Raw genomic sequence first — 21,271 nt, forward strand, 5'->3', positions numbered from 1 at the left:
ATTGATCACATTAGTGCAAAAGTCATGTCAAAAGGTAATATGGCTTATATTCCTTTTCAGATGGTTTGTGCAATCTATTCAAATCTGACAACAATGATTTTCTGTGCATAATTTCTAAACTAATAAACATGTATATTATGAGACAAAGAAGGCATAGAAGTCAAATGTGGGACATTGTAGATTGTGATACAAGCAGTAGTCCTTTGTGCACACCATTATTACCATATCATGGAGCATGGGTAGACGACCTGTGACTTTCCATCTGAACTACAACTTCCAGTGTAGTATAGATAATATTAGTTACTAGCATTGACAGTGGTTGATATTGGCTATGAATCATATGAACAAAATATATTTTCAAGTAGAGATGAGTGAATTTGCGAATATGTAGCGGAAGAGGTTGTTTTGCAGATGTGCGCAGTTCCGGCGTCGCTATATTTATGTTCCGCTTTTACTTTGCATTTCCTTCAAATCCCAATTTGTACACCGAAATTATAGTCTATGAATAGAGCTGCGATGATGATGGTTAATTAATTCTGCTGTGTGAAGTGGTTTAGGTAGGTTTGGAAACACTTGCGGAAAAACTCTGCAGGAAAAATTTTCTCAGACAAAATTGGAACAAGATTTAATACTTTGCAGTATTTGTGGTAGTTTGTGCATCTCTATTTTCAACCCATTTCCCATAAAAAAAAAAAAATCATACAACAGAGTCTATACTGGGTCCCAAGACAGATGATAGTCAGAAAAAAGACTTCATGGGCCAAATTTGGTGCATGGCTGCCAGCTGGAATCTCTGTACTACTCAAAGTCATCCCATACCACTCTTATAATGATAACACTCACTTAACCATGCCTGGTGTTTTGTATATTATTATCAGGTTGAGCAAATACAATGTATTTATGCCAGTTAATGTGTACATAGATTAGTGATTAACTACAGCTTCTCATTTCTTAGGAAATCCTTTTCAGGTTTTAACCTTCAGGTTCTGTAGTTAGATTCAGCAGAAGTGACACTTTCATTTATGAAAAACAATAAATGTACATACGGAGCACATTTTACTGGCCATGTGGTACCATCCAGTGCCCCTGAACTGCGCTGCATATATTCTGTATTACAATAGCAGAATAGAATGGTTAGAGGTGAATGGACATGCGATGTGTGCTCAATGACAGGATTTATCTTACTAAAACATGCATTTAAAGCTAGCATTATCCCCTTGTATTGTAATCGCTGTATAATGTTCCCAAATTTGACCCAGAAGAGTAGGCATCGGGTCATGAATTTCGGTATTTCATAGCAGGGGGCAGAGCCACTGTGACTCGATGGTGTCACCAAACTACCTCCTGCACTTATCACCTGACTTAAATCACTCCCCAGTCTTTCCCATCTCTGTTTTCTTGTTTTCAACACACGTTGAAACATTTTACAAAAGTTTTAATTGCATCATGATGTGTGTTACAGACAATGGGCCTTGTTTAGAGATAGGAGCTAAGCAAAAGAAAGGAGCAAATTTGCACCTTAGCAAGTGCATGTTGCGCTTCAGGGGGGGGCAAATTTCAAATGTGCAGACAGATTTGGAGTTGGGAGGGGAGTGTATTAGCTCAACTTTAAATTGAAGTTTAAAAATAAAGCTGTACAGTATTTGTGTACTACATTCAAAAGCAGCCTGTATTTTCCCTGTGTGTAAAATAAATGAATAAATGTATTTACACCCCTTGCATTGCAACAGGTTTGCCCAGGAGTAAATTTGTAGTTTTTTTGCTTTGCTCCTGACTGAGGCTCAATGTGTGGGTGTTAGGAGATTCTGTTTTAAGTGCGATTCTGATAATAGTAGGTTGCAGAAAGTGATCATGAGGATGCTGCACCCTCTCTTCTCCTCCATATGAACAACACAAGGCCATGAAAAGTAAATAGCTGAAGTGCCCACCCAGACCTGTAAGCCCTCCTCTCCAGCCTGATCTCTTGTATCTGGAGCAAGAAAGGGACAAACCTTCAACATACTCCCATAAGAAAAGCTGAACTGTGAGAGAAGAGCAGAACCTAAGTATGCAACAAGTATTATATTGGTGAAGCTACAAATAGGAAAATGCTGGACTGGGGGCGAGGGGCAGAGACAGGAACAATTTAAAATTTAGCAAAGAACATTAAGCAGGTAGCAAATTAAAACAATACATTTTTGGCACATCACAATATACATATGGAGGCAACAAAATTCCAACTTGCCCTATAAATGCTGTACTTGTAAAATAAAAACAATGCAGAAATTATCACACAGTGGTATCTAAAATTTTGAGTCTTCCTAAAATTAGATATATTTTACTCTTTCAACATTTATATATTCTAAACAAGCATATTTTGCTATTTTATTATTATGAATTACTGCTTATACAGGTACGTCTTTCACTGAACAGACAATGGTTAGGGTAAAACCTTTATGAAATGTAACAATGTTAAAGTTGCAGAAAGATTAGGAACTGGGCTATTTCTAACTAAATATATTTTACAGTTCCACGGATGGAACAAAGCATTTTGCTTCTTCTGAAAATTGGCAGAACAGTTGGAAGAAAGCCAGATTCTAATTCTAGAGCAATGATATCATTTTAGCTTGAAAGTGACCAAACCACAGGCTAATCTGCCTGGCAATAATCTGTTTCAAAAAGTAGAACTAGCTAATGATGAACATATGTTAGGGGCAATTATAGTGATTTTGGCAGTAGGGTTTTCAGCTTTGCCTTTCACCAAAATATTCATATAATAGACTTTTATATACATACTATGCAAATACTATAAATATCAATCAACCAAACATTATGGGAGGAATTCAATTATCCAAAAGAGTCTCACGGACTTTCTGGGGACACTTTCACTTTTTCCTTGCACCCCATAGGAAAAATGATCAGAGATTTCTACTGCAATTGCCGACAATGTGTACGGCGCGATGTTCGCATGCCAAATCGCCGGCAATTGAATTACCCCCTATATATGCTCCTCTCTAGACAAGTCTACAAATGACTCTGACCTGCAAAACGAAGTCTGTGCAATGTTAGAAATTGAAGTACAGTAGCTTTTCATCATGTCATGTCTCTAAAAGGGGGATACTTTCCACTATAATCCACCCCTCTACTTGATTATGGTGTATCATTTATATAATTTGTGGGCAGCACAGTGGCCTAGTGGTTAGCACTTCTGCCTCACAGTACTGGGGTCATGAGTTCGATTCCCGTCCATGCCTTATCTGTGAGGAGTTTGTATGTTCTCCCTGTGTTTGCGTGGGTGCTCCAGTTTCCTCCCACACTCCAAAAACATACTACTAGGTTAATTGGCTGCTATCAAAAATTGACCCTAGTCTCTGTATGTCTGTCTCCCTGTCTGTCTATCTCCCTCTTTGTCTGTCTGTGTCTGTGTGAGTGTGTGTCTATATTAGGGAATTTAGATTGTAGGCTCCAATGGGGCAGGCATTGGTGCTTACAACAGTACTGTACAGCAGCCGCGGCGCTGTCAAAGAGGCGTCCGCAGCAGTGCTGTATTGTAGTATAATACAGCACTGCCGTGGATGCTGCTTGACAGCGCCACGGCTGCTGTAGAATTCAGAATCGCTGAAATGGAGCTGCCGAGTTTTCTGTACAGCGCTGCAGAATTAGTGGCGCTATATAAATAAATCATGATGATGATGATGATATAAGAGAAAATAACCACTAACATGCTGGAATTTCTTGCATGTGAAACTGTTATTGTTTAAAGTCCATACATTTTTCTTTATTATAATCATAATTATGATGATGATCTGTATGGTATTAGGCATATTAAAGCAGCATATTCAGTTACTTATTCAGGGGTTCATGATGAGTTGAATGCAATTTGCGTGTTTGGTGTAAAGCATGCTTTTTTTTTTTGCATCTGAGCTCCACTTAGATTAATGAGGTCAGTGACAATTTAACAGGTAACAGGAATGTTGCTTAAGCCAGCACACAAAACAATCTGTATGAGTCTATATGCACCAAGTATTACATGTTCTTCAATTACACTTCACTGTAATAGAAAAACAGAACTAGTATTGTGAGTCATCCTTGCACAAGGGTTATGCTAATCCTCTTTGAATTTGACCATATTTTGAACTAGGACTTTGCATTATTTTAGAAGGCAATGAAAAGTCTTATTTAATAAACAAACCTTTTTCAATGTGAGAACTGTATCTTATCCTAGATTCCAATTATCATGTTTGTACCATTTTTCATGAAGCAAACTTTAAACACTAAACAGCATAATAGCTCATAAGTGGTGCAAAATAAGTATCAAAAATGTCAGGGTTATATACTGATAGGTGCAGTTGTGCAGTAACCCCTTACAGCCAATCAGACATTTATGTTCATTAACCTAAAGCTCTCAGACTGATCAGGTTGGACAATTTAGTTGCTTTCAACCAACTTATACTGCTCACACATGCTCTGATGTTGGTGGGATATTGCACATTTTTGGTGCCAAAGCGACCACTATGCCTGATATCTGACATGTTTGTAATTGCGTTCAAAAGACAACTGCTATCTGCCTGAGTGTGTGGTCATCTTCCAACTCACTAATTGCCCCAAGGTTTGCAGGCAGTAACCTGGCCAATCTCTATGCTATTTTATTTTGCGCTGTTAAAAGATCAAAACTAATTGAGATTAGGTATTGCGCTGCACAAGTTTACACCTATGTTATTAATTAACCTCCATTCTTTAGTAAAACTGCCAGTCTACCTCTGCCCCACAGTTGACTAAACAATAGTTTATTAAATCTCTATGAGGTGCATTTATAAACGGCTTTTGCAAATTAATTCATTTAATAGATCATATGAATAAAGCATAATATACCGGAAATTTTCATTTTCTGTGGTCCCCTGTGCCCCAGCATGAAAAAGACAGTGGACCATTTATAAAAGGGGAAGCACTTACAGATGGCACTGTGGCACAATATTTCTAAAAAAAAAGTATGTATCACTTGCAATAAAAAAAATAGTGCTTTTCATAGGTAGGCTCTGCTCTAACAAACAATACACTGCAGGATATGTCCAATACATATAAAGTTCCAAAAGAAGGTACAGAAAAAACAAATTCAATCAATGTCACCTGTTAATAATATGACCATTAATGACAAAACATTAAAAAAAAATCTCCATCATAAATACAATTATTCGGATGTCATTAATGTCGACTGTACATAAATTGTATTTTTACAGTAGCTCATTATTGCAAACACATGTTCTAGCATGTATATGTTACCGTCATCATCACTTATTTATATAGCGCCAGCAAATTCCATAGCGCTTTACAATTGGGAACAGACATTAATAAAACAATACTTTATGTAACAGTTTTGCAACAGATTTGTACTATACAGTCATACTTATATAATAAAACGTCTCGGTTGCAAATCTGGTGCCAGATTACACATAGTATTATTTAGATTAAAAAAATTGATTATAAATGATTGCATAATAGATCTTTGATCCCTTAGCAAATAGATCTAATAGTTGGAGTACATAATTCAGTTTCCTTTATATTTATTTATATAGTAGCACCTTATGGGTTATTACAGTAGATAGTGACGTAGCTCATTTGCTATTTGTTACATATTATTTATGCATAGGACTTGTAACTAAATATACATTTACAGGAACAAGCGTGGTTAACAGATAAAGAAAAGTTTAAATTGGGAAAAGCAAAACTAAACTCAAACTGCAAAAAAATCCACACACGGTTCAGTTAAACTTCTTTTTAAAAGTCCAGATGTATTTACTGAAATACTGCAATTCCTGTACAAACGGAGGATTCTGAGCAAACCCCTAGGATTCTTATCAGTGCTGATAAATTCCCGTAGCTGATAAATGCCAACCAATGAAATAAATAAAAAAAAATAATATATATATATATATATATATATATATATATATATATATATATATATATAGTGACAGACATAGACTTAATTCCCTATTTCTTAGAACAGAAACGAAAATGTACATAGGAAAATAATGTTACTTCTCCCCTAGCGCCTTCTGTTCTTATTTTTGGGATCAGGTTGAGCAGGATACTTTGTATCGTTTTCTCTGTACAGTTCCCTCCTGTTCCCAAAGGCACCGTTGCTCTGAGTCTCTTTCTCTGTTTCCTAGAATCAGACGGCGAAATAGAAAGTGAAAGTAGGAGCAGTCTCCAGCTGAGTGAGGTCACGTGGTTTCAGAGAAAGAAACAGTGCTGCAGGCAGGGGGCGGGGCCAGAGGGAGGGATCCATACAAAAGAGAACGTGTCCCGCACTAGAAGTCAGAGGCTATGTGAGTCGGGCTCAGCTCTGGTGTGCGCACACTGCACAGTATCACACACACACTATCCGGACACTTGGATTGCACTGGGCAGGAGATTATGATTTATATTATTGCTGGCCTCCCAAGGACTAATACTGCTGTGATTGTACCTCTGGAATACTCCGGTGCCCTCTGTTGCCACACGTTCTCTGGAATATTGTTGTGTTGGAGAGAATCTGCCGTGATACAAACAGCAGGTGAGGGATGAGACTTTACAATGTCAGATTGGTGACGCTCGACTATATCTGTGTTACAATACATCTTATATGATTAGCGCGTTTGATTATATGGTTGATGTTGTGCTGCATAGAAATGCTAGCACCTTTAAAAGGACCTGCTGTATTGTACGTTGTGTAGTTACTTATATCCATTATGCCTATAACCCCAAAGAGTCTGATGTATAAATGCAGGTGTTTAATCCTATATTTCTCCATCGTCTTTGATTGTTCTCCAAATCAATTCTAGAAGAGAGAAAGATATAGACGGTGCACTCACACATAACGCGTAATTTTATCACCAAGGGGTATATTTACTTAACTGCAGGTTTGAAAAAGTGGAGATGTTGCCAATAACACCCTATGAGATTGTAGTATTATTTATTTACTACAATCTACAAAATGACAGCTAGAATCTGATAGGTTGCTATTGGCAACATCTCCACTTTTTCAAACCTGCTGTTCAGTAAATATACCCCCAAGTGTAATTGTACAGAAATATAACATTTTGCAGATCATTCAAACCATCCTCAAGGTGTGTATATTACTGTCAAGGGAGAAGCTGTATTTGTGTATATCTCAGCCATTCTAATATTATGTTTAAATAGATGTACCATAATGGGATGTAGAATTATTTTGGAAGTGATTGCCGTCTTGTACTGATTCAATCCAGGTATAATGAATCTGCTGTTACAGAAGCGTGATCAGAATGTATAATCATAGCAGTAAAAGCTCACTGCAGAGCTGGCATGGGAATTTAGAATTCTGCTTGGGAATTTTAGCTGTTTTTCCTTGTTGGCTTTTATTACTGGATTTAACTTCGAAGTCAAAACAGTGCTGTTATTGCCAGTGCCAGAGATATTTCTTAGCACAGTTATTTTATAGGTTCTTTGGACATTAATACAACAATGGTAAAACAAGGCTAATAGGTGTTTGTTCCTATTGTGGTATAGTGCCAAGAGAAATGCATTATACCATGTTTACAACTCAGTCATTTGTTCATCAAGGGATCAAATCTATATATTTTATTGTAATTTGTACCCAAATTAGATTTAGATACAACTCGACTAGATCTCCACAAGTTGGCACATGTGTGTCTGTCATTAGACTTTTGGTGTATCACAAATTATGTGAGCTTTCCATTAACTGGGGAGCTGTATAAAAGTACAGAAAAGATTGTTTGGAAAGTACAATCATTTGATTATATGGAAAAATGTTCATATTCTGTACAGTTCTGTATGATTGCTTGTCCAGTAAGAAAAATGAGAATTCGCTGATGGTAACATACCTAACGTTTCAACTTTAAACAGATCCCACCAAGTTTTGTTTTCTGGATAATCCCATGCATAGATTAACCATTTAGACATTTCTCTGATCATCTGTAATGTAGCATGTGTCTTGGCATATGTAAGGGTCATACAAGTACACATAATTTTTGCAGCTGTGTTCAGCAGTGCTAGGAATACATACCTCTTGGAAGGGTTAAGTATTAGAGGAGGGCTTTCCATCCACAGAAAGCCGCTTCCAATAGACAACCATAGCTGCCACTGACCATTCAGAGAAAGAGCAATCAGCCTAAATGCTTGTTTTGAAATCAATGACTGTGTGCTAGAGTAGCTGTAAAAAATGGCTGTAGGGAATTGTTTTCTGAGAATGCCTGCTTGCTTCTCAACCATTTACTGATGCAGTCAATAAGTGGATACTACTTCTACTAGAAAGAGCTGAATTCTAAAATCCCAGGCAGAGATAAGGTCAAGTCAATCAGCAAAGATTTATTGAACCACGCTGTCTGTACATGACTTAAAAACATATTATTTGATAGGAAGCAATTTAGTACCGACCATTTCTAAGTCATAGACCGTAAAGGCTGAGTAACAGGAAAGAGGGGTAACACAGACTTGATTTGTGCATCAGTGACTGAGTGTATGGCTTTACCAAGAACTCGTCACTTACTGCAAACAGGGTAAAAATAGAAATCTGCTTTTCACAAGTCGGTGATGGGAAATGCAGGTTTGACATGCAGTGTGGCACAAAGGCTTTGTAGAGGTTGTCGCTGGCTGCTGTCTGGGGATGCTTTGTATTACATACTTACAATATGCGCTGTGGTGAAGAATTGTCATTCACTGTCTAGTTTTCTTCCATATCCTATGTTTGTGGATGTGAGTTAAATTGTTCTAGTACTTGTCTAGTATCTAGATTAACAGTTCGCATATACTAATATAGTACATTTGTTATGCCTTGACTTTTATATGTGTTATATTGATGCCTAGAGAGTAACTAATCTTTTTTTTTTTTTTTTTTTTTTCTTTTGCATTTTTCAGAAGAACTACAGCACTGCCACGAGGAGGGACGCTATGGAAGACCACATAGGTTGGTCAAGTCTATAGGATGGTAGCACACAGCAAAGTGGAAGCAGATAATGCAATTTCAGAACGAAGATCTCAGCACCTGGATGCCTCAAACTCTGATCGTTCACAGATCCAGCCTGCCAGAGCCATTCATAACAGCCCTGGACGTCCCATCCCTGCAACACAGCTTAGTGACACACACTTTCGAACCTTCCGCTCTCAGTCGGATTTCACTATCATCACCAAGACCAGCAGCATGCTGGATAGCTGTGGTTTCTACTGGGGACCTATAACCGTTAATGTGGCTCACGAGAAGCTAAGGCTAGAGCCAGTCGGCACTTTCCTCATCAGGGACAGTAGACAGAAGAATTGCTTTTTTGCCATCAGTGTTACAACAGCCAAAGGACCCATCAGCATCAGGATCCACTTTCAGGCTGGGAGATTCAGCCTAGATGGCAGCAAAGAGTCATTCAACTGCATTTTTCAGCTGGTGGAACATTATTTATTGTCTCCTAAAAAGATGTTGGTTGTTCCTCTAAGGAAGGTCAGATTAAGACCTCTACAAGAACTCTGTCGAAAAACCATATTGGCAACATTCGGGAGACAAAACTTGGACAAAATACCCGTCAACCGGGTGTTAAGGGACTATTTAAAGTCTTTCCCATTTCAGATCTAGCAAAACAGGGCATTAACAACAAATGTGAGGAGGACGACAGTGTTACAAATTCAGCTTCCTGGGATTATTTTATAAATATCTAATTTAATGGTGGTCAAGTTTATTTTTGTAGCAATTTAACTGTATTTTGAGATGAAACTTGAACACTTGCCTTTTACTGTTTACAAAACCAAATTATTTGCACAAACTAAAAGGGGACACCCTCTTTTTGAAATGTTTATTCTGCTGTGCAGATCACTAATTTTATTACATTTTAAAAGTAATAAATTTTATTGTAAAATTTACAAAAAACAGCTTAACTTGTCTCTGGTTATTTTATTATGTCAGGAGTGCATTTTAGTATCAAATAAGATAGTTGTGATACAGCATTAACAATGACATGCTGTACATTTATCAATAAGGTAGAAGGATATGGTGTTTTTAAAATATGTGCGATGACATGGTTTAATAACAAATGATTAAAGGGTGTCTCATATATAAAATCCATCTACAAAGGCTATAAATAAATAATTAAAGAGTTCTAAATAAACAAGGTTTATTTATTAATAAGGGTTTTTTTTTTAATATAGCCCCTATATTTAATATATAGCACCTTACAGAGAATATCATTATGTCTTTGGAGAGATACCCAATTGGGGGAAGAACATTCAAATTCCATACAGATAGAGCTCTGGGTGGAATCAAACCCATGATTTGGAGGCAGCAATGCTGACTACTGCACCACTACGCTGCTTGATCCTACTGCAATCTTAACCAAGTCTGCTAAACTTTATTTTATTAGCTGGTATCACAACCATCAGTGTTGTTGTGGATCCCAAAATATGTAGTTTTCAATAGAACACAAAGTATATTCAGCAATCAAGGGGCTCCAAAAACAGATTCTGGGACTGCCATCCACGGTGCAGGTGTGCTATAAATAGAAATTGTCTAAAATGGGATGGTGTTTGTATTTATATATAGGTAGATCAGGTGGACAATTTGATTAATTTATGCTACTGCACATGAATCCATATTTCTTTGTTTACTGTGCCTGCCTCCAGAAACACTGACAGCTGACATTAATTACTGAATGCATTACTATTCAGTGATTTCTAGAACATTTAAATAATATGATTAAATCCTCTGGTATGCAATGCCTCATCCGCTTCAGTTGAACTTCTTTGTGATTTCAAAATTAATAACTACTTTTAATTGAACTCTGTTAATGTTTGTTCCATATGAGAGAGTTGTCACATAAGGGCACCACTGTAAGTCAGATTATAAAATCTAGATAACTAGAACATTTTTCCAGGATGTTGCAGTTTCCTATGGTACTGTTTTGTTTTAATCACTAACTTCCATGGAAAAATAACTTCACTGCTCTGCCATCTGTTTCTTTAACTCAGATATTTTACTGTGTCCCATTTTCAAACCAGTAGTATAAAAAAAACTAACAAAGAAGCCTGCGAAGTTTTCATATTATAAACAAACCTGCCTAGCAGTAGCAAAAGCATAAACAGTAAAAAAAAAAAAAAAAGCCAGGATAAAAGTAAATAGAAATGTTGAATATAAAAAAAGGTCAGAAAAGGGAGCTATATTAATTGAATCATTTACAATATTTAAACTCAAACGGATATGGACAAGAGAATAAATGCTGCGATAAGCAGGTAATCCATCATACTATATGCATTCAAACTAAAATTGTCCTCCACTTTTAATCAGCCCTGTGCCATATAAATTATTTTCATCTCTGTCTTTGTTAAGCTCGCTATTCCCTACCATAGCAAGCATACAACAGATCAATTTAGTTAGAAAACATTAATTGACGTATCAATCTGTCTTTCTGGATTGCCAGCTGTCTGTAAATATATGAATTGTCTGTAAAAACAACATTGCACAGCTATCGTACCTGTGGAGCTCCCATGCCAGAGGCCACTGGAGTTCAAGAGATATCATCCTCGCCACTCTCTTTGTCCCTGCATTGACAAGCTTAAAAAGTGCTGTGTTAGTTTTAACAGACACTGGCTACAGCTATGCAGTCAATCAGCACCTGTGGTAAAAACTGAGGACGTACAGTTTAATTTTGAACTGTTTTTGGTTATGTCCTGACATTGAACCCCCTCAATTCTGTTAGTTTGGAGGAGCGAAAATGTTGGTTAACAATTAGGTTTTGGATGGTGTTAGGCTTAAGGCTTTCTGTAAAGTATAGCAAAATAACTAGAAACCCTTAAAACTTACTTTTTTACCTGTAGATTGTGATGGTTACATGGTGGCTAGTGATGTATGTTTTTCTATAAGTAAGTGTGTATTTAGCCTTTTTGTTACCTTTGACAGGCATATTTCACTGTCTACTCCAGTACGTGACCGCTCCAACATACTCCACTTCTTTTCCTGGCTTTTAAGTAGCTCTGTCAGCCAGATATTCACCTTATTTCCATGTTCCATCCAGGCCAACTCGCACTAAAGTAGTTCAGACTCTCCACTGTTCTGGGATCTCACTGCCAGCTCTCCCGACTCCCTTCCGAATGTTCTATAACTCTGTCTCTATCAAGAAGTGTCACATAGACCCAGGCAAGGGACCTTTCTTGAGGCCAACAGCATACTTCGTTAGTAAGGCCTTCACTCATCCCAACTCCTTCCCTCTAAATAGCTGCTACTCCGCAAAGTGGTCACCCATGTGCTACCAACAGAAATGTACACGCACTTGAGCAAAGTGAGACGCATTTCGGGTTCACCTGTGATTTTTGTACTGTGGAATGCCGGTTTTGCCCTTTATAAATTACATTTAGTATTTCATTTCTAAAGTAATTTATTGCAAAATATTTTTCCTACTACTCATATGTTTTATCAAATTTATACTATTATGACAAATTTTCTCCATAGTATAACTTATTTTAGGACTAATTTTCAAACTCTTTCTAACTGGCAAATATATTGAGATGTAAACCCCTGGTGGGAACTCAGGAGAACATGAAAAAAGTAATGTGATGTCATGAGGGCACATCGTTGTGAAGGAAATATTTTGAAACTCAAATTAGTATATGAAATTTAGCAGCAGTTTTACAGACCATATAAAGGCAATGAGCTTTGACACATAACTGAATTATTGTGCAACAATGTTTTACTTCACATCTACAAATGTTTGTATTTCTAAACACACCTTAGCTTGTAGGTATTCTGATGTATGCTCATTTATAATACACACAGACCTGTCACACATTTCTTACTCAATCAGAATTCGGAGGAAACATTACTCACAACGTATATACTAATAGGATTCATCTAAGGCACGTGAGCAAATTGGTCTATTAATTACTTTATGAATCAGCTTTAATAATATAAAAAGGCAGAAATATTTAGTAAATTGAAACTATACTAGTCTAGATGAAACAGTTACATTCTTAACCATGGTACACCTTAAAATTGGACCCAAAGTCTACTCCTACTTTAAAAACTGTACTCTAAATTTTAACAGTTTCATAAAGGGAAAATGATCATATCAATATAAAAATGTATGTATAGGCATGTACAACTATATGCACTTTCTGCTGTGTCCATAAAACTATACTGCTCAGGTTGTATGGTAAAAGACATCCATTATAAATACATGTTCAATCTGAGAGAAATGTAGACCACACAGAACAGAAGTTTTATATTGTTGCAGCTGTTCTTAAATAGTTTAGTGGAGGATAGTTGTTCCTGGCCTAAAGGCCACTGTTTGGAAACACATTGCTTTAAGCTAAAACTTAAGCTAAATGAGCCACTACTAGCAGTCACAAATGTATATGTTAAAAGTTTCAAAAGCTCAGCAGAACTTAAGATACAGCAGTATTTCAGGTAAGAAGTTGATCACACGAGTGGAAGTCTAGATATACTAGACAGTGTCAGTGACCCATAGTGCAGAAACTCAGGATAGGTTTACATTCACCCAGGAGCAGTGCCGGATTAAGGGAAGGGAGGCCCCCGGGCTAAGGGTACTGTGAGGGCCCTCCCCATGAGGCCCCCCCAGCCATGAGGTCCCCCTTCCCCATGAACTCACCTCCTTCCATTGTTCAACTCCCTGTAGGACTTAAGCGGCGCGCAGTAATCTCCTTACTGAGGAGATCTCGTGAGAGTGAGACTCATAGTCGCCTAAGTCCTACAGTGACAGCAGGCAGCTAACAGCATAACATTTGCGGTTAGCTGTCTGCCATTTCCCTTAAACAGGTGACAGACGGAGCCGGGGGCAGGGACGCCCCCAACCCAATGAATGCCGGCGGGCCCCCCAGCTGCCCGAGACCTCTGGGCTGTAGCCCCTTTAGCCCTATTGTTAATCCGGCTCTGCCCAGGAGCAAAACACAATATGCCGCCCCTCCCTCCAGGCCCCCACTGAAACCCTGATTGAGCATTTACTTGCATGAACAGGCCGCATGCTCAAGGAGGCCCTCATTATGCACTTTTGAAAGCAGTGTGAGTGCCTCGAGAGGGTAACCAAGCATTTTGATTCCCTCTCACTTCTGGACCCACTAACAGCCTCATCCCATGCAGTGATGGTGGTTCTACCACTGCATACACGCATAGGGCCTGAGTCATTAAGGAAAGTAAGGCAAGAAAAAGGAGTAAATGTTCTCCGGGACAAACCATGTTACAATGGAAGGGGTGCAAATTAATTTATTATTTTGCACATAAGAATAATACTGGCTGTTTTTTCATCTAGCACACAAATACTTAATAGCTTTATTTTTACACTGAAATTTAAAGTTGAACTAGGACATGCCCCACCCCAACTATAAATCTGTACCTACATTTTAAATTTACCCCCCCCCTCCATTGCAACATGGTTTTGCCCACATTCAAAGTTACTCCTTTTTTATGCTTTACTCTCCTTAATGACTCAGGCCCATAGTGTTTTGTCCTTTACTATATTCATCACATGAGGTACACAGCTTAAGTGGGCTTCAAGATAGTGATCTACTAATCAACTAAATAATAGTGCAAACTGCATTCAGTTGAGGTCATTTACAAGTGCAAAATGTCTCCTGCTTAGTGCCAAACCAGCTTTGGACCTGCCCGTGCCTCTATTTCCCTAGTTGCACCTACATTCCTGTAGAAATGCTTAGCTTTATGAAACATAAGGTTCAGTTTGCAGACAGCAGTAGGTGAGGCATTGGACACAGGTTTCCCATCAGAAATTGTTGGACCCAGTAGACATGAAACAAGCAAGGCTCCCCTCTTCTCAATCATTATCTCCCTGGGCCAGGTGGAAGCAAATGTGGCAGACTGTCCTGCTCTCTCCTGCTCTTACACTTTTCACTATCTGTGGCTACTGGTGTCTTAAACTCCATTCATGCCTGTCTGGATCCTGGAATGTTGGGGCCCTATTTGGTAAAAACAGAGGTACATGAAATTTAAAAAGTCACAACCAGCCCCAGCATTAAATCAGTAGCACTCACCTTTAATAACATTTAACAACCCGCCCTAACATTAAATTAATAGTATACCCATATAATAAATATTCATATTTCACTCCCCCCAAATAGCCCAAGCATAAATTAATATCATTTACATTTAATAAGTATACTTATTTCCCACAACCATTCCCGAGATTAAATAATCAATATTCACATTCAATAAATAGCCCTCCTTCTACCCAAATTCAACCTCACATTAAATGAATAGCCCCCAAACCACCCCAGCAATAAATGAAAGGTCCCATCACTCCACCTTAAATTAATAGGCTCCACTATTAAACTAAATAGCACTCCTAACCTAAATTGACCTCGGAACAAAATGACAAGATTCCGCCCTCCTCCCCCTTCCCTCACACTTACTTTCTTCTATCCACTCTGTGTTGAGAGGTAGACTCTTCTGACTGCCTCTTTTGCAGCTCTGCTCACATGGGATGGTGCACCTGTCATGAGGTGTGCATCCCTTCATCATCATCATCATCCTCATCATTTATTTATATAGCGCCAACATATTCCGTAGCGCTTTACAATTGGGGACAAACATAGTAAACTAATAAACAAACTGGGTAAAACAGACAAAGAGGTGAGAAGGCCCTGCTCGCAAGCTTACAATCTATGGGACAATGGGAGTTTGACACAGGAGGCTAAGGCTAAGTCTACATTTTGCATTTTGGCCCAGCCAGGCTGCAAAGGTAAAAGTGACTCATAGGCTAAATGATCCTGTCACACAACAATGTTGGTCAGGGGGTAGTTGTCTTGTGTGAAATTGTGTAACGGGTGGTAATAGAGTAAGGTAGTGAGGTTAAGAGGGTGGTTGAGGAATATTATAAGCTTGTCTGAAGAGGTGGGTTTTCAGAGAATGCTTGAAAGTTTGTAGACCTGAGGAGAGTCTTATTGTGTGAGGGAGAGAATTCCATAGAGTGGGTGCAGCCCGAAAAAAGTCCTGTAACTGGGAATGGGAGGATGTAATGAGTGTGGATGAGAGACGCAGATCTTGTGCAGAACGGAGTTGCCGAGTCCCTTATGAGACATGTCAGTGAAGGAGATAGGAGGAGGCGGACACACATAGGGGAAGGGAGGGAGGAACAAATCATACGGTCTGTGGCTGCATGAAGTAAGATGAGAGGGTCTGTGGAACTGCGTTCAAAGTCCTGCTTGGGTTGTGGATTAGTGTAGGTGGGAGTATCCAACCTCGAAATAAGGAAAAGAGAGGGGACAATTTAGAGATACACCTCATTGTGTTGATGTGTTAATGATTTGGGAGATTTTGACTATTGCTCACTTGAGACTAATATTCAGCAGCCTTGTATGTCAGCTAGATCTATTTATTACAGTCAATGTACAAAAGGATGTAAAGGTTGATAAGTGAATGTCCTATGAGGATTAGGATCCTTCATACAAGTTCATAGTCTTATATAAGTCCCAATCAGCATATAATTGTCCAGGATTCAGGATGTTCTGATGTGTAAAATTCAGGGGTTCCCAATGTTAACTTGCAGTGTACTTATCCAAATGTTGCTAATCACAGTTCAAAACCAGAACAGTATTTAAGTAACACACAATCAGTATACTTACATACACCAGTGGTGTTTGCTTGGTTCTCCTGTACTCCTGAAATTCTAGATTAGTGTATCCCCTTGGATGTGAAAACATACTTTTCCACCTTGTTAAAAATTGTACAGTGTTATTGCAGTCCTAATAGGTTAAAGCAGTAAATGTCACAAGTTGTTTCTACCGAGTTAATTCAGGGTTATGCCTTCCACACACCCCTACTTCCTGGTTCACATGATCTTCCAGCATGTGTATCTGATCCAACATCCAACAATAGCATGAAGTAAGGTGGCTGGTCCCTGAGGAGGGGCCAGCCAACAGGAATCATACAGGGCCCTGGGCCAAATGAGGTGGTGGGTTCCAGGCAACACATCACATCTGTACAGCACAGACATATTTCTGACAAACTGACGGGTCCCCTAATCAGTCCGCCCCTTACAACCATTGATGGGGGACCTGGTTGGATGGAGGGAGGGCATACCTTAAAAAGCAGGTTCATCATAGCACCCAGTTTTGCAGGGTAGTGTAGAAATTATATTCCATTTTGTGGAGGGTGATAAAATAGATAAAGCACATTTTAAGGGCTATTCCTTGCAGTGCAGAGCAGTGCACTGCCATTTCCACTGCACTAAAATACTTGAATTTTGCATCAGCTTGAAGCTGGTGGTCATCAGGGGAGGCCCAAATACTTTGTACTTTCCCACAACCTTAAAATGTACTCAACAACAACAGTGCATGCCTGGTTTTATAGAACCACTTCTTTCATCTATTTAAACTTTTCTGTATTTCTCCTATAATTCTGCTCAGTCTGCTTGACTTATTTCTTAAATAAATCAGTGCTCGGAGTGGGGGTGTATATGATGGTTTAAATGTAAAACTATGAAATTCCATTCACTTACATTCCCATTATATTTTCCATACCACCACTTCTAAATTTCCACTTCGACCACTGAAATAAATTATGAGAATGAGGTGACATCAAGACTGACTGGATAATATATATACAAAATATACAATTAATTCTGATTGATTACAAACTAAATTAACAAATTTACCAAAATATTATAATGGCTGAAAGGCAGTGGTGGAAGTGGGCTGGTACATGGTGGTATACCATACCGCCACTTCTCCTACTGCATTCATTGTAAGACTATCAAATCCCTTTCACTTACATTTACCATTTCGTCACTTCTAAATTCTGTACACCAGCACTTTTAAATTTTCACCTCAACCACTGGTTAAAAATATAGCAAAACCTCCCAATTTGAGGATGGCAAGTGCCATAACCTGTAATAAGGCAAATATATACGATTGATATACGCGTACTATTTAATTGAAGGCCCCTCATTTCTGTCGTAAGTCCCAATAACTGGCTCTATTCCTCCATCCCACTGGTGTTCCACCCATCGACAGTTAATTATAGCACAGTATCACCTTAGAAATACAAAGTGAATTTAATGCTAATACAAATCCACCGTCCTTTGCCGTATAATTAGCTATCGATCATGTCATCTGAAGTACATGGAAATTATAGGATATTCGTCAAAGTGAAGTGAGTTTAGTGAAAGTTTTCATACCTCCTATGTATACATTACAATGCATGTACTTTAGTTTTCATCGGAACTAAACTTTCAAGTTCAGATGCACTGAAATGGAAAGCCACTTATAGTGGGTCTAGACTAGGATTGCAATGGAAACAATGATATGTTCACATACTTTGGTCTTACATGAGGTTTTTCACTTAAGCACTATCTCCCCCTCTCACCTATATTATTGGTTAGAACTTGCACAACAAGACTTTCTCTTTCAGCATCCATTATAAAGCAGACAGGGGAAGTCCACACATCTTTACCACCTCCACATTCTGCAAAAAGTTTCAGGGTGTAAATCAGCGTGGGCAGGGGAATGGCTGCTGAAAGTTGAGCACTATTCTGTTTTGTATCTATAGCTACAGATTATTTGAAAGTGTATTTTACATCAAATACAAATCAAAAACAACTTAACATGATATTTTTTTTTAAACTTTCTAAACTGACATTAAACAGAAAGTTCATTAAAAATGTAAGATTGTAACTTTCATTAAGGATTGACAGAAAGTAAGATGTTCCCCATTCATTCTTCCTTCTGAGAGAAGAAATGTGGGTCAGTTGTAGTATAGGGAATTTTGACTGTCCTATACATGGTTGCAATTTGATCAGGGTCGCAGCAACTACTTACAGTTCTGTTTACACTTTCCAATATCTTCAGTGCAAACATATGTCACAGCCTATACAGTATTTACCACAGAAATACTGTATATATTGGAGTGTGTCATGAATATGGCATAATGAGTCAAGAACCTAAAACATAAATATACAAATGTTCACCCCCAACAGAGAAGTACCTGTGAAGTCACTGTGTGCAGGTAATTTCGGGTTTTCTGATAAGATAAGATCAGCATGTCAGACAACGTTTATGGCACCATCCAGATGCTGGCTTAAAGAGAACAATACTTTATAATTCATATTTGAGAAAATCTGTATATATTTTTATTTCTAAGCTATGTATCAGGTACGAGCCATATAGACAGGAAAGAGAAAAAATTATATTTACAAAGAATTGAGATAGAACAGCCATGTTTCATATGCCACTTATTAGCATCGTGTTCCCAAAAATAAATATCTAATTTATAAGAATTCCTGAATAGAAATGCATTTGAATGGTCCTATAAAAGGGTTGTAACACCAATTAGCATACATACAGACCGTTTCATACTGACCTCACAGTGAAGGAGGACTGGTGGGCACCAGAGAATATGTAAAAAGGGAATTAATGTTAGAAATGCCCTTTCTTGAGAATCAATCTCCTAAAGAATATCTGTTCATCATCATTTATTTATATAGTGCCACTAATTCCGCAGCGCTGTACAGAGACATCATTCACATCAGTCCCTGCCCCATTGGGGCTTACAGTCTAAATTCTATAACACACATACACACACACATACACACACAGACTAGGGTCAATTTGTTAGCAGCCAATTAACCTACCAGTATGTTTTTTTGGAGTGTGGGAGGAAACCGGAGCACCCGGAGGAAACCCACGCAAACACGGGGAGAACATACAAACTCCTCACAGATAAGGCCATGGTCGGGAATTGAACTCATGACCCTAGTGCTGTAAGGCAGAAGTGCTAACCACTTAGCCTCTCTCTCCAACTGCTGTACTATTTCTTTCTTCCCCTTTGCCTCCAAACTACTTGAGCGATTATTGTACAACTGTCTGTCTCACTTTCTCTGCTCTCATTCCATTCTCGACTCTCTATAATCAGGCTTCAGCCCCAAAATCAGCCCCCATTGATCTACCCTTCCACTAACTCTAACAGTCATTTTTCCATACTCATTCTCCTGGACCTCTCTACTGCTGCTTTTGACACTGTTGATTCTGCTTCACTCCATTGGCCTTTGTGACATAGTTCTTTCCTGGTCACATCCTACCTTTCGTACCACTCCTTTAATGTTTCTACCTCTGCTTCCACTACATGTTGGGGTGCCACAAGGCTCTGTTCTTGGCCCTTTACCTTTTTCACTGTACACTTCTTCTCTTGGGGAACTAATTGGCTCATTCGGCCTACAGTACCACCTCTACACTGACACACCCAAATCTATATCTCTTCCTCTGACCTCTACGTTTTTGTACTATCTTGTGTAACCAAGTGTCTTTCTGCTATTTCCACATCCCTACACTGGCTTCCCTGTGCCCTCCAGAATTCACTTTAAATTAATCAGCCATACCTATAAAGCCCTCAATGACAATACCCCTTCATACATTTCAAATTTCATATGAAAATACTCTCCCTCCTGCCCTCTTAGAGCTACCTCTGACCTGCACCTTGTCTCATCTCTGATAACTACCTCTCACTCCGGTGTACAAGACTTCTCCCCTGCTGTTCCCCACTCATGGATTTCCCTATCATCAGACTTTACCACGGCCTTCAAATCTTTAGACGCTCTCTGAAAACCAATCTCTTTTTTAAAGCTTACTTTATCCCTGATGATACTACTCACACTAATACATTCACAACTTTCCCAATCTCCACTCTGAGCCACACTTGCTCCTCTTGTTTCAGCTGTGCCCTCTTCCACTTACAATGTAAGCTCTCTAATGAGCATACCCTTTTTTTTATGTCTGCATTTATTTTGTCTTTCTGGTATGTCCCTGATTAATGTATGTCCTGTTTTACCTACTGAACAGTACCACACTGCGGAGTACTGTGGCGCCTTACAAATCTACGATAATAATAATAATAATAATAATGTGCCAAGTTAGCTTGGTTGTTATAGATGTTACATTTAAGGCAGGCAGCTGTTTAGTTAACTTTAACTCTGATTAAATTAGAGTGAGATTACAATTTAATATTAATCAGGGAGTAATGGAAGATTGCAAAATTTCAGCTTTGGAATAAAATCTTAGAGGTGACAGAACTGGGTAGCTAATTGTGCGTGTGATAAATAATTTCTGGAGCATTTAAACATTTTTAGATAGACCAGGTGTTTTTGTTTTGAACTATTTGAACTAACTATTTCACACACGCAATCTCAGGTGAGTCTTATTAATGACAGTGTATTATTTATAAAGTTATCAGTATAGTAATTTTTAGACTTACTGACCAATTGACAGTGAAGACGTTTCTTTCATTCACAGATTTGACTGATACTTCACCTGGACTTTTAAACAT

General features: G+C 38.4%; 1 protein-coding gene across 1 annotated transcript; it reads left to right on the forward strand.

Moving 5' to 3' along the window:
- Window positions 1-6,289: 6,289 nt before the first annotated feature.
- SOCS1 (suppressor of cytokine signaling 1) lies at window positions 6,290-9,870 on the forward strand. The gene is made up of 2 exons (XM_075181514.1): window positions 6,290-6,535; window positions 8,875-9,870. Exon 2 carries the CDS (start codon window positions 8,942-8,944, stop codon window positions 9,575-9,577), a length of 636 nt encoding a protein of 211 aa, XP_075037615.1. The 5' UTR covers window positions 6,290-6,535; window positions 8,875-8,941; the 3' UTR covers window positions 9,578-9,870.
- Window positions 9,871-21,271: the final 11,401 nt, after the last annotated feature.

This window comes from Mixophyes fleayi, chromosome 7 (assembly GCF_038048845.1).
Source record: "Mixophyes fleayi isolate aMixFle1 chromosome 7, aMixFle1.hap1, whole genome shotgun sequence".
Classification (NCBI taxonomy): Eukaryota; Metazoa; Chordata; class Amphibia; order Anura; family Limnodynastidae; genus Mixophyes; species Mixophyes fleayi.